Source organism: Apiospora kogelbergensis, assembly GCF_038363985.1.
Source record: "Apiospora kogelbergensis strain CBS 113332 chromosome Unknown utg000003l_segment0_segment0, whole genome shotgun sequence".
Lineage (NCBI taxonomy): Eukaryota > Fungi > Ascomycota > Sordariomycetes > Amphisphaeriales > Apiosporaceae > Apiospora > Apiospora kogelbergensis.
The window spans coordinates 379,832-392,250 of NW_027117420.1; the positions used below are offsets into that span (position 1 = coordinate 379,832).

The 12,419-nt window shown below is 51.2% G+C and overlaps 5 protein-coding genes across 5 annotated transcripts; 3 read left to right on the plus strand and 2 right to left on the minus strand.

Moving 5' to 3' along the window:
- Positions 1–1,988: 1,988 nt before the first annotated feature.
- PG998_004796 (uncharacterized protein) lies at positions 1,989–3,134 on the minus strand (the record flags this gene model as incomplete). The annotated part of the gene is made up of 3 exons (XM_066871614.1): positions 1,989–2,326; positions 2,422–2,577; positions 2,642–3,134. 3 exons carry the CDS (start codon positions 3,132–3,134, stop codon positions 1,989–1,991), a joined length of 987 nt encoding a protein of 328 aa, XP_066731711.1.
- A 1,960-nt stretch (positions 3,135–5,094) lies between these two features.
- Positions 5,095–6,321, plus strand: PG998_004797 (uncharacterized protein; the record flags this gene model as incomplete). Its single annotated transcript, XM_066871615.1, has 5 exons — positions 5,095–5,127; positions 5,250–5,459; positions 5,555–5,852; positions 5,923–6,075; positions 6,167–6,321. 5 exons carry the CDS (start codon positions 5,095–5,097, stop codon positions 6,319–6,321), a joined length of 849 nt encoding a protein of 282 aa, XP_066731712.1.
- Positions 6,322–9,802: 3,481 nt separating this feature from the next.
- PG998_004798 (uncharacterized protein) lies at positions 9,803–10,180 on the plus strand (the record flags this gene model as incomplete). Its single annotated transcript, XM_066871616.1, has 1 exon — positions 9,803–10,180. The coding sequence occupies one exon, from the start codon at positions 9,803–9,805 to the stop codon at positions 10,178–10,180; it is 378 nt and encodes a 125-aa protein (XP_066731713.1).
- A 95-nt stretch (positions 10,181–10,275) lies between these two features.
- On the plus strand, positions 10,276–10,767 carry PG998_004799 (uncharacterized protein; the record flags this gene model as incomplete). The annotated part of the gene is made up of 1 exon (XM_066871617.1): positions 10,276–10,767. The coding sequence occupies one exon, from the start codon at positions 10,276–10,278 to the stop codon at positions 10,765–10,767; it is 492 nt and encodes a 163-aa protein (XP_066731714.1).
- A 665-nt stretch (positions 10,768–11,432) lies between these two features.
- Positions 11,433–11,687, minus strand: PG998_004800 (uncharacterized protein; the record flags this gene model as incomplete). Its single annotated transcript, XM_066871618.1, has 1 exon — positions 11,433–11,687. The coding sequence occupies one exon, from the start codon at positions 11,685–11,687 to the stop codon at positions 11,433–11,435; it is 255 nt and encodes an 84-aa protein (XP_066731715.1).
- Positions 11,688–12,419: the final 732 nt, after the last annotated feature.

A 12,419-nucleotide genomic window follows, 5' to 3' on the forward strand; every position in this document is an offset into this window, starting at 1 on the left:
GTCGTGCAGCTGCCTCAGCTTTCACCCACAAAAAAACAAATCGAGGGCCCGGACAGGGGAAGCTATGGGCCCCTTTGACTAATACACCGTATTGTATCTATCATAATGGCAAAATGCGCATGTGTAATTGCTCCGACGTGTGAATTTTTAAGAGATAGTGTTAGCTCCAGCTATTGCTGTCTTGTATCATTAACCCAGTCAATGAGAAGGGAAAGTTTCATAACAAGCATGGCGCTGTTCAAGCCCAAACTTACGCAGACCTATGCCGAAGCACCCCTCCACTAATCCTTTACCATTCCATACTACAGAAGTCACCAGTCTTGCTCGGAAAAAGCGGTTTACTGTCGCAATGCAAAGAAACTTCTCGCTGTCGCAAGTCAAGTCCCAGACTCCGCCGTCCAATGCTCCATACGCCCCTTGACCGTGAGTCGAAACGTAGTGTTTATCCAAGTTGAACTCTTATAATGTTCCCGTTGCTGGATGCCGAGCAATACCAGTCGTAGGCCCCGTTCCCATTATGGGTAGTGCCCATCCGTCACCGTATGGTTTATGGCAAGCGTCAACCATAACGATCCCACCTACTGGAATTACACATAACACGGCACAATTGTGACTTGTGCCATAGCTCTAGGTTTAGAGTCTACTACCGAGGCTAGGAGAGGCTACGGCGAAGTAATGCCCCAGGACTCTCGGCGGCGCCGGAGTGGCGGACTTTAAGATCATCTCGACGTAACACGCTTCTCATCTTCGCTAGTCGACCAGTTGGGCTACGACAATCAAAACTTTTTGCTCTTCACCAGCCAGCAGTGGCACAAACTCCTCCCTCATCTTCTTCAAGGGAGGCTCGAACCCCGATCTCGTAGCCTTGGCCCTCTTTCACCAAGCCGCTTACAGGCGCGAGACCGACTTTACTACCATCCAGCACCAGAACTGCTCAGCGCAGGTGTGCGTCTACCCGAATCTTATTTCGTGGAGGCTGACTATCCCAGCGGATAGGGCGTTGTAGTTCTTGAGGACCTCACAGCTAGCGGCTGCAGTGTTCCAGTGCATTTTGCACGGTGACCCACACGGCATCAACACCTTCACGATTGTGGTGGGCGGCTCGGGATTCCTGGAATAACAGATGTCGCCCCGTGGCAATGGCTCCCGCAATTTGCAGCCGATAAAGCGAGCAAGCATTTAGGGGATGAGGATAGTAAGTGGTCCAGCGGCGCTACGCAGGTGAACAGGTGAGGAATGGACAGGTACGATTTGTATCGTAGATGAAACTTTTGGCATAGATGCCTGTGTCAGCATTGAATACATTTTATTCAATAATAATCTATTTAGTACGTATTTTAGGTTTTATTATATTACAGGAGAGTCTGGAGTACCAAAAGCACTTCTTCTCATCCCCCCTTTTACTCTATTAATGTGTCTTGTCATGTACAATCTAGAACTCCAGATATTAACAAATGAAACTATCTCTATAGTTGCAATACACCAGTGACATTCTCCTAACTCTTTAAGTAAATAAGGTAGGGGCTTCATTGTAGATGTACTACTTACATGAGGGGGATGTGTGTTTGGCCATGACAAAGGTTAATGGCTACGCATCGTATAACAGCAATCAAACCAGTACACTAACTGTGACATAAATACAGTGCTATTCGCTTCGCTGGTGCTGTCAGTCGTCAATGTAAGCCCGTCTGACGTTGAGAGGGTGAATATATTACTAAACAGATGTATATTTAGGCAGCAGTGCCATCCTTTCATCAACGTCACGTACGCCGACTCAGTAACAGTTCATTCATCACCATTGTTTCCCTTCCTTTCTGATGAGGCATGTTGAAATGTAGCAATGTCACACAATTAGATGTATATAGGCCATTTAATATAGAAACTTTTTCTTTCCTTTTGCTTCACTTGCCTATTTATTGAAACCCAACCAATAATTTGGCCACAGAACGCGCAGAAACGGATAAAAAGAGTTACCCAAAATTCAGATATCAAACCATGTCGTCGCGCTTGGCATACGTCACGCTCACGCGTTGTGACTTGTAGATGACGCCGGACCGCCGCTCGAGGCTGTTGAGCTCGACCTCGCTGCCCGTATCGTCCACCGATCCGGCCATGATGCTGGGCCCGTTGTTGGTACGTTGGCTGCTGACGAGGTACGGGTCCCGGCCCGATGACAGCTTCATGTGGCTGTTGCCTGTGCGGCTGGTGGCGGCGGCGCTGCGCTTCGCCGAGCTGCTCATCGAGGCGCCATGGTGTACCAGCGACTTGAGGGATGGGAGGCATACCACGACAACGGCCGCTACCAGCTCGGCCATAGAAAGCACGTCTGTCGGAGGACATTGGGATTAGCATTGTGAGTTACCATGGGGTGATTTTGTGTACTTGGGTGGGTCTGGGTGGAAAAGGGGTAAAGTTACTTACAGACATTGGTCCAAGCGTGTGTGACCTGCATGGTAACAAACCGGCCAATACTCGTGCCCAGCGTGATGATACCGGATGAGAAGGTCGCTGCCAGACCGGCCATATACCATTTGTTGATATGGAGGCCGGGTAATAAAGGGAAAGGGATCGAGAAAACTGTTTAGCGGCAGTTAGAGTCTCGCTCAGTCTTATGGAACGCATCACAGTGGGGGCGGCTTACTTAGAACGTCCGAAATGAGATTCAATGTCCAGTCAATGCGCGTCACTGTCATCGAGTCGAATGTGCTGCAGGTGCCATCAAGATTCCAGTTGACCGTGACATCGGAACCACACCAAAACGTGTCGACAAAGACCGTCGTGAGAAAGAAACAAAAGGTCAGGCCCGTTGTGATGTATAGCAGCTTGCGCAGCTTGGGCATTGTAGGCGGGACCAGCCGGTAGTAGAAGGCGATCAGCGCCATCTTTGGCAGATAGACGCCCGAGTCGTAAAAGTAGTTGCCAGCAAACGACACCTTGAGCAGTGAAATCTGGTCGTCCATAGGCTGGCGCGGGTTGTAGGTCTGTGCCATCCCGCCCAGGTTGTACGCCATGACGTCGGTCGCGAATAGGGCGATGAGGTCGAGGGCCGACGCGACGATGAGCCAGTCGCTGATGGTGAGCCGGGTCCGCTGTAGCCCGAGCCGGAGGAACAGGCGCATCGAGACGAAGACCATGGCGATGGCCATGAGCGTGGCTTCAACAGGCTGTGGGGAGAAGCCATTGCGGCATGAATGTCAGCTTTCGAGAACGCACCAGTCCTGAGTAGGTAATAGAGAATGTCGATCTGATCCGACCCATACGGGGAGAGAGATCGGATCGAGGGTGCAGCGCGGAAAAAAAGGGGAAGTTGGATACTGCTTACCACAACGGCCCTCACATCGATGGCATGGTCCATAGGGAGGGAGTATTAACGCACACGAATAAGGATACAATAATAGAAAGGAGCGTCGTATTTGGGTCGTCGTTCGACGACGAGGCGCGAAGGGGAGGCTTAAGTTGAGTTATCACCACATCTCTAACGCAATGGCATTCCAACAGGAAAATGCCAATGCCAACGAGCATGGGGTTGCCCGGGCTTCTAATATGCCCTCAATTCGAACGATACCACATGCGATCGTCCGTCGTCATCTGTTTTCCGTCCTCCCCAAGAGGAATTTCTCTGAACCATTCAGAGTGGCAGACTGGCAGAGAGGCCTGTCTTGTCCGTCACCTGTACGTACGCTAAAACGTCGGCGTGCCCACTGCGGCAAGGAAGCGAGGGCGCCCCCTTCCGTTTCCCTCGCTCACGCCCCCCTCGGGCCGGCTGGGGGGTTCAGGCAGAGAGCTCAGGCAGAGAGCTCAGGCACTCGCTCATCTCTCCTAATATGCATGAATTACTCCTATATGCAGGTGTCAAGCGAACCGTTACACTTTTCCCGCCAGGCGTCGCAACCTTTCCTTTTCCCGTCCTCAGCGAGCCCATGCCGGTGTGTAACGAGTAAGCGGACAAGGATATCGGAGGGATGCAGAGGGGGTGGGCACGGCAGAGCTAGTAGGGCAGCGGTGGTGTGTGTGGGATGATTGATCCCAATCATGTTTCGCCTGCTCGCTTCTCGCTCGTCTTACTATGGGATGGATGGGAGGGGGGAGGGGGGAAGAAGCAACGGCTCACGGATTGGGAGCAGCCGTCGGTCCGGCGGCGTGCTTAGGGCTTACATATGTACATAGATTGATGAATGGAGACGACACGGCCATCGGGCCAGGAATGAACGAGTGGAAACGGACCCTGGTGAGCTTGTCTCTCGATGCGCCCAGACAGTGGAGTCCTCCGAGCTTGGCTGCGTCGGCCGAGATTGATTGACCGGTGGCTGCCGTCGTCGCTGTGGCTGTGGCTGTCGGCCGTCCTGGCTATGCGATGCGTCGCGCACGGAAAAATGGAAAAACGTTGTCGGGGGGTATGCAGAGCCTCGCACTTCTACGACGTCCAGGCTTCTGGGCGTTGACAGGTTGTTGGCAAGTTGTTGACAAGTTGATGGGTGCCTAGTGCTGGCCGTTGCGCTAATTCTTCTGGGTCATCGAACAATCTGACAAGAAGAGAGGGTCGCATCCGCAGGGGAGTCGGGGTCCCCCTGCGCGCCCTGCATCCTCGCCCAATGGCACGTTGCTGCTCCCAGAGCCAGCACACCAAGACACAAGGACACACACACACACACACATGCTGGAAAGACACACGACCTGGATGCAGCTCGGTGCAGCTGCTTCCAAATCTCCGCATAGCTGCCCCATTGGCCCCGGATAAACTGCTTGATCAGCGCTGTATTTCGTGTGGCCGGCTCGAGTTTTCCCATGACTATCGGGCAATGTCGTCTGTTGCCACACCCCCTTGTCTGCAGGGGCCTTGTGTGGGTTGGACGACTTGGAGAGCCTTTGGAGACCCTGGAGGAGCGTCCGTGTCACGTCTGTTGATCCCGTCTTTTCTACTACTTTATATTGATCTCGAGCACTTTGTCCCCCTCGGTTAAATATCTTGTGTTAGCTTCCATGATTCTTCTACCCACCGCCTAGTGGTATCGCCCTCCCTCCCCTACTGCAGCCGCCGTTAGATCTTTTTTTCTTTTGGTCTAAGGACGGCCTGCGAGCACCCCGCCGATCACAATGGCGTACTTCATCGATGGCAAGGATGTTATGGTAAGCAGCAGTGACGCTCCCGCGAACGCCCCCTCGACTTCTGCCAGTGATATGTCGCGTGAGCTCGTGTGACTGCTTTTGCTATGCACGCTTGGACTCACATCGCAACTCGGACGTTATAGATATCAGAATGGATCCTCCTCATCGTCGCTCTGGTCTTCGTCGCGCTGCGTGTCTATACCCGTTTGTTGCGCCTGCGCCAGAAACTTGACTGGTCCGACTACCTGCTCCTGGCCTCGGCCGGGATTGCGCTCGGCCTGATCATCTGCGACACTTTGACCTACCAGATGGGCGTGCTCGACAACTACGAGACCTCTGAGAAGCTCTCCAAGGTAAGTTTGGCAACGGCCACCCCAGTCAGGGGTCAGGGGATCAGAGCAAACACCCCTTTGTCATGAGCAAAATGGAACTGATCAACGATGAACAGATCTCCTTCTCTTCCAACTACTTTTACGACTTTGGCATGGGCTTCCCCAAGCTCAGCATGCTGGCCTTCTATTGGGCGTTTTTCCGGAGCAGCATCAGCTCGGGCATGCGCAGGACCCTTTACGGCATCTCCGCCTTCGTGTGCGTGTGTTACTTGGCCATCCTCTGGGATGACACTTTCTTCTGTGGCAAGGACGTGTCTGTGCAGTGGTCACAGGAGGAAGGCGCCTGCAGTGTGTTCTATGCACCCGAGCCCTTCATTCTCAACTTCACGCTCAACTTGGCCTGCTACCTCGCCGGTAAGTTCCATGCCCCAGATGAACGCCTATCGCAATGCAGAAACAGAACCAGAGCTGACGGACATCCTAGTCTATGCCATTCCTGTCATCCTGCTGGTCCAGGGCGTCTTGAAGTCATCGACTGGTCTCGTCGTCACCTTCGTTTTCGGTACCTTGACCATCCTGACTACCGTGGTCCGCTTCGCGAGCCTAAAGATCGGCACGGGTCAGGAGAACCTCGTCTGTAAGTCCAGTGTCCTTCAGTCTTGGTCGCCAGCGTAGCAGTGGCTCTGCGACTTGATAAAAAGTAACCCAGCTGACGATGATACACCCAGACCCCCTCAGCATGCTCGAGATGACGCTTGCCATCACTGTTGTGTCCCTGCCGGGTCTCAAGCCCCTTATCGGCCGTCGCGCCAGAAGCGACTCCTCAGTCGACGAGGAGACTATTCAGGTCAACCACGAAAGCAAGGATCATCAATTACACTAGGCTGGTCAGAAGGGACTTGATTCCTGCGTTGTTGCTCGAGAAAAGTATCGATTGGACTGCCTTGACGGTGCCCACAATGTTTCCTAGGCATGGGGATTCGTCTACCCATGCAGAAGGGTATAGATGAACCCAAAGCAAAAAAGCGCTCGTACATATTACTTGAACACTTATTTCTCATAGAGATTGGATATTAATAGACTGTTGGTACATACGTGCTCAGCTGTAGGTCTTGCTACTATCGATGCATACATCAAAGTGCTGGAAAGACAGGTTTTGCAATGGCCTCTCTGACTTTCAGGCTGTTGTGGGAAGGCCCTCGTGCCATGTGAAAGCCCTCGGGCCGACTTCTCCTGGGCAAGACTACTCCAAAGAGGAATGTGCAGACTCACCGTGGCAGCCATGGGGAGCACCCGAGCCTCTGGGCCCGGAAGAATGGCCCATAGCCCCGGCGATCCACAAGTCATCGTACGATCAGAAACAAAAAAAAAAGCAAAGACTCTCCACCACTCGGCGAGATTTCAAGAGGCAGATTTACGCTTCGTGGTAAGGCTAGCATCCACACAACATACAGCACATCCGCACCGCAACCACCCAATGCACTCTACCCGTCGGACCAGATACCAGTTTCGAAAGGAACGACATCTTGGTTGAAGCAGCTCGTTACGTTATGCATACCACGTCTCATTCGAAAGTTTCGGGCGCAATGTCTGACCTATCCCGTCTGCATGCTTAGCTGGCGGGCGGGACGTTGTTGGCCAATGGTTCGTCTGGTATTCTATATCAAACGGTTTCCACTTCTTACCGATCATGGATTCCAGGGGTTGAGATTCGGCCCATGCCCTTTGCGGATCGGACAGGGATGGCACTGTGAAAAACGGTTGCGTAACATTTCCCCTTCTCCAACCAGGTCTAGACCCCTTCGATTGGCCAGGGAGCAGGGAGCAATGTTGCAACATGCCATAAGGCCAGCCTTTCCCGCCAATAAATGAGCTTCGCTACCAATGCTACAAAAAGAAGCGATATGACAATTACAATATAACCAACCACCTAGCCTGTCGCCCGTCAACCGTGGTTACGGGTGCCCTCCCCTGCTCTATACTCCGACTGATGTTATTGCGCCGCATTCTCTCCTTTCCCCGCCAACGACGTCTCATGTTTGTTCCGCTCAAAGAACAAAAGGCACTTTTGGCATCCCAAGGGCAAGAAATAAACGGCCGTCTTGACATGTGACCACCTCTTTAACAAAATCAAAGCCTGATATCGATCGACCTACCGAAGACGCTGAAACAACCGATTCGGAGCACCCTAGAATTGCACCGTGTATAACGAAATCAGCATCACAGTGGACGCGCCGGCCGTTACTGCTTACTACACGGATGCAGGAATTTCCAGGCGCTTTCATTGGGTGGGGTAGAGTTACATATGCGTCGACAGCATTATTGGTACATAGACAAGCCAAAATCCATTGATTGTTGGTTTTTCAGCTTCGTGGAAAAAAGAATACTTCGATGCAACCCTACCGGTCTCGGCCAGCCATCATCTCGCAAGAAGTCCCGTTTTAAGTAACTACCTACATACAGACGCCTACAGTCGACAGTAAAAGTGACTTTTGTGGACATCGTGTATTAATGCCTCATTCCACCTGGTAATGAGAGGTCATATGAAGATGCCCGGTTTCATGATCCTCCCACCGTCCATAGCTTGAACCAATAACACGCTTGATTTGGTAGTCTGATGAGACAAAAACGGAAGACGTTAGTCTTATAACGGCGTCTCGATACAGGCCATCTCTTGGCAATTCCATAGCAGAGCCTCAAAGCAATCCGGGACGACAGGAATTTGGGGCTTGCAACATGGTAACTCGGCTCGTCGACATCCCAGAAGGGAGCTGAATAGAGCGAGAATAATTATTATCATCCTCCGTGTTCCATATCCCACCAACCCTTTTTGCAGCGTCTGCTCTCGATAGCCACTTTAGGATCCAGCAGTCCGTGTTCTTCGAATACTCCGGTTTCAATCAGCCCAAGAGAGCATCGTCCCCGTCTCCTAGAGTGCCTCATAACTTGAAATCACAGATGACTAATGACTGGTTCAACAGTGGCGGAATTCTAGAATCTTGGAGATCTCAGGGGTTGGGCTCTTCCAACACAACAGACTACTTGGTGGTAGATATGTGGAAATTATCGGTGGCCTCTGATATTGTCACGTTGGGCATACTGATGGTACACTTCGTCACGGGATAACTTATTTAAACCAGCAAAGCGCATCGCCTGTCGTAATGTGGGATATCACAGGACATGCACGTATATTTGTGCCCAAACTCGCTCTTTTTTTGCTTGAATCAAGTCTAAGCCCGAAGTCTTCACTGTATGGCATTTCTTCGCTCAATCAGCACGCACCGGAATATCATCAAGTGCGTCAGGCCGAACTGCCAGACACGGAGCCCGGCCATCCTCACAAAAGCTATGGTGGTAGCAAGGCCCCGAATGCTTTGAGTCATGTGCAAGAGGATGCTCCGATAGAGGTCACGCCAGACAGGCCATTCAAATGGTCCGTTGGCTTGAAAACGCCTCTACAAATCATCGGACGTTTCGTTTTCGGTATTCTAGTAGCCGTCGTTAACTATGTCTACTTCGATCGCCTTAATGGCTGGCCCATCGCATCCACGGTGCCACAAAGCTGGAATACCAATATATCGGTCGGCCTTGTCCGGGTCTTCAGCATGGCCCTCGCCGCCTCAGCATCCCACGCGCTCGTACAGTTTCTCTAGTGATATCTCAGCATAGATCTTCTTGCTCTAAAGAATATCGACGCTGCCTTTTCGCTCAATACAAGTCCGGCGAGATTGCGTCATATTGGACTTCTGTGCACCCTCCCAGTACTGTGGTTCTTCGGGTTTTTTTTCCCGCTGATTTCGGTGGCGACTACTTTCCCTCCAGGTGCGCTGGAGGTACAGATGTTACCTTTCCTCGGCAACTTCCCGGCGATGAGTGTTCCGACGCTAGATGTCAGTTTTCGGGGGAAGAACACACCTATAGATCTCTTCGCAAACGCCTATTTTGTGGCAGGCACCGACGGTGCCTACCAGTATGTTAGAATTGCCATCATCATAATCAACATAAAACACTTGCGTAATCGCATATAGCACTAACAACATTCAGGGTGCCAAAAAACACCTCATTCGAGGATAGTCAAACGCTGCTTGCTTGATGGCGAGTATTCAGCAAATCCTTCGCGTTGTGGGCTTAAATGCACCTACGACATCTCCTTCAAAGGACCGAGCTGTCTATGTCGAGAGGCGAAACCAAGTCCAGAGGATCAGGCGCGGTTGCTCAGACAGTTTGCCGACCTGAACCAAAGTGATGCTTACAATACGAAGTTCCAGGCTGACTCTGCCAATTCCATGGCCGACTCGTACAAATCAAAGCACACGTTCCTGGGACCAAGCTCATACCAATACTTTGTCTTCGCAGTGAGCTTCATGGAACAGAAGTCCAAAGCCTTGCTAAACGTGAGCTTCGTTTCCATGTCGGCTACTTACGACACCAATATTACTTACGTAAACAGAGTCCAAAACGTGGCCGTCAAGCGGATCAGAGATGGAGTGCCGTTGAATTCCACCGCTCTGCCCGTCGTCTCGGAGTTCTATGATGTTTGGGTGAAGCCCGGAGGCGACCAGATCCGCCTCGGGAAATCGGGTTTCTCCCTACACTCGGACGCGGAACTGAACTACAGATACAGCGCGCGTCAGATGCAGACCCTGGTTGATACCCTCGTTCTTCCTCTTAAAGGTGTCATCTCGTCATTTGGTGCGTATATTACCCAGAACTTCCACAGGGAGTGGATTGGCACCAACTAACTGGGGGTTGCTGGCAGGAACTGGCGAATCCTCCTTTATCGGCAAGACTATGATCAGGGACCCCCTTCGCCGTCCCCATCTACAACGCCACAGCAATGGACTACGATGGCATCTATTTTTCCCTACCGCCTTCCATCCTCCAAGATCTGCTGACAAACATTACGATCTCCGCGCTCAACGATGCCGACACGGTCACTGACGGGAACACGAACATCGCAGTCACGCTCTACATCCAATCCTATGTCTTTCAGAACCCACCACGTCTCATCGCTGCTTACGCCGCTGCTCTCCTAGCATTCCTTCCCTTTATTATGATTGGCTTTGCGGCCCTGCTGCATAATGGCGTCGAAGCGACGGGTGGTGGGTTCTTCCAGATTCTGTGCACCACAGTGGGGAGCTCGGAGGCTTTGAAGCATTTAGCGAGCCGGGCTTGCCTGGGCGGCTATCAGAGTCTGCCGGACGAGTTAAAGAAGTCAAAGGTCAGATTCGGGGAACTACACGGCTCAGGCGAATTGAAGAGGGCTGGGTTTGGCACGGTGGAAGAAACAGCAGTGCTGGGAAAGGGGGCAAAGATAGGTTCGGATTAGGGGCAAGGTGCGCAAGAATACGATATAGAACTGGCTCATGAGGTTCAAGCGAGCACTACAGAGTTTGAGACTTGAAAAAAAGCCTAAATCTGGAGGTAGTGCTTCGTTCATATCCATATTTGTCGAAGTGGTTATGGAACCTGGTACACTTTGGCCATTCACTTTCAACATCTCTGCTGTCGCAACGGTCAGACCTGAGGGACCTGAGTACGAGTAAGTAATACCAATCCAGAGCTAACTTAAAGAAAGCAAAAAGCGAAAGCGTTAATTAGTCATACAATTCACAGCGTTCACATTGACGTGGTATAATCAGAGAACAGAAATGGGTGTATCACGTTCGCCAACGCAGTTTGTTACATAGCCACCATGTAGCAGACTTCAAGTTTCACACCCAATTCGCGCCTTTATTCCACGCTGGAAGGAGATGATGGATCAAGCCTCCCCAGCTAAAGCTAAATCGACTCTGAGATGACGAATGAACCCATTAAGAAACACCCCTTGTACGCCAGAACGCCTGCTCGTAACCTTGCCGATGGCCGAGAATTGGTTCATCTCAGTTCCTAACAATGCAATGGAGAGAATTAGCACAACGGCGTAGGATAGATGATCATGCCCCTGTCTGTTTAATTACCGCTGAAAGTTTGATGTACGGAGAATCAGTGGCCTCACATCGACTTGAACTTGGTCTTGTTTTCCGTAGTCGACGTTTTGGGATCCAGTGTGCTGCGTTTCGCACCAGAACCAGCAGGATTATTATCCTTGTACACGGGGAGATCAACTCCCACGGTGGAGATGCTGTTGGACTGGCCACGATAGGTGCCGCAGCCTTTATCGCTGTCGAGGACGTCGCGAATAGGCGGGAGGTTGTTGCCGCCGCCGCCGCCAGTGTTCGGCTTCTTGCTGTTCTTGGGCTTGGGCATCTTGACGAATGGCTATTCAGATGTAGGGTAAACGCAGATCTGTCCCTATTTGAAGAGACTTGGTAGTCGGGAATGAAGACGACGACTTGTTACTAAGCAAGGAGTAGTTTGGCAGTAACAATATGGAACGGAAACAGCCTGAACCAACATAGAATCAACTTATAAACGTTACAGACACAGCTGGATTGAATGCAAAGGAGGGAGAATTGAATGGTATATTGCCCACTATACATCGCATGAGTAAATTCAAGTTTGAGGTACTATAAAACTAGGCTGTGGTACAATTCTGATGGTGAGCCATGAATGGTATCTCACTATTCTTTACAGGAGTATCAGTCTATAGAGACAGTCGCACGTACGATAGCTGCAACTTTCACGTCCACGTTCTAGTTGCGTGGCCAACTTTGGACTGCGGGAATTCACGTATGATACCACGTACTCGGATACCAGTTGGCTGACTTCCATATTCTCTGGGTATAGAAACATCGGACCAAGATGGATCTTGGCGACGTATAACTGCGTGCTCTCGGGATATCTAGCCATCAAGGCCTCGGCCGATTACTTATTGTTGGTTGCTTGATTACCAATCTCACTCTCCACTTGTGGTCAGGGCGTCGTCGCTTTGAAGCACGAAGTGGATGTCGCTAGTTGGACAACCTCGGCAGGCGAATGGGTCAATTGGAATTTTCTTTCAAGATGCTTTCTTTTCTGCTACCTCTTCCTTATTAACTT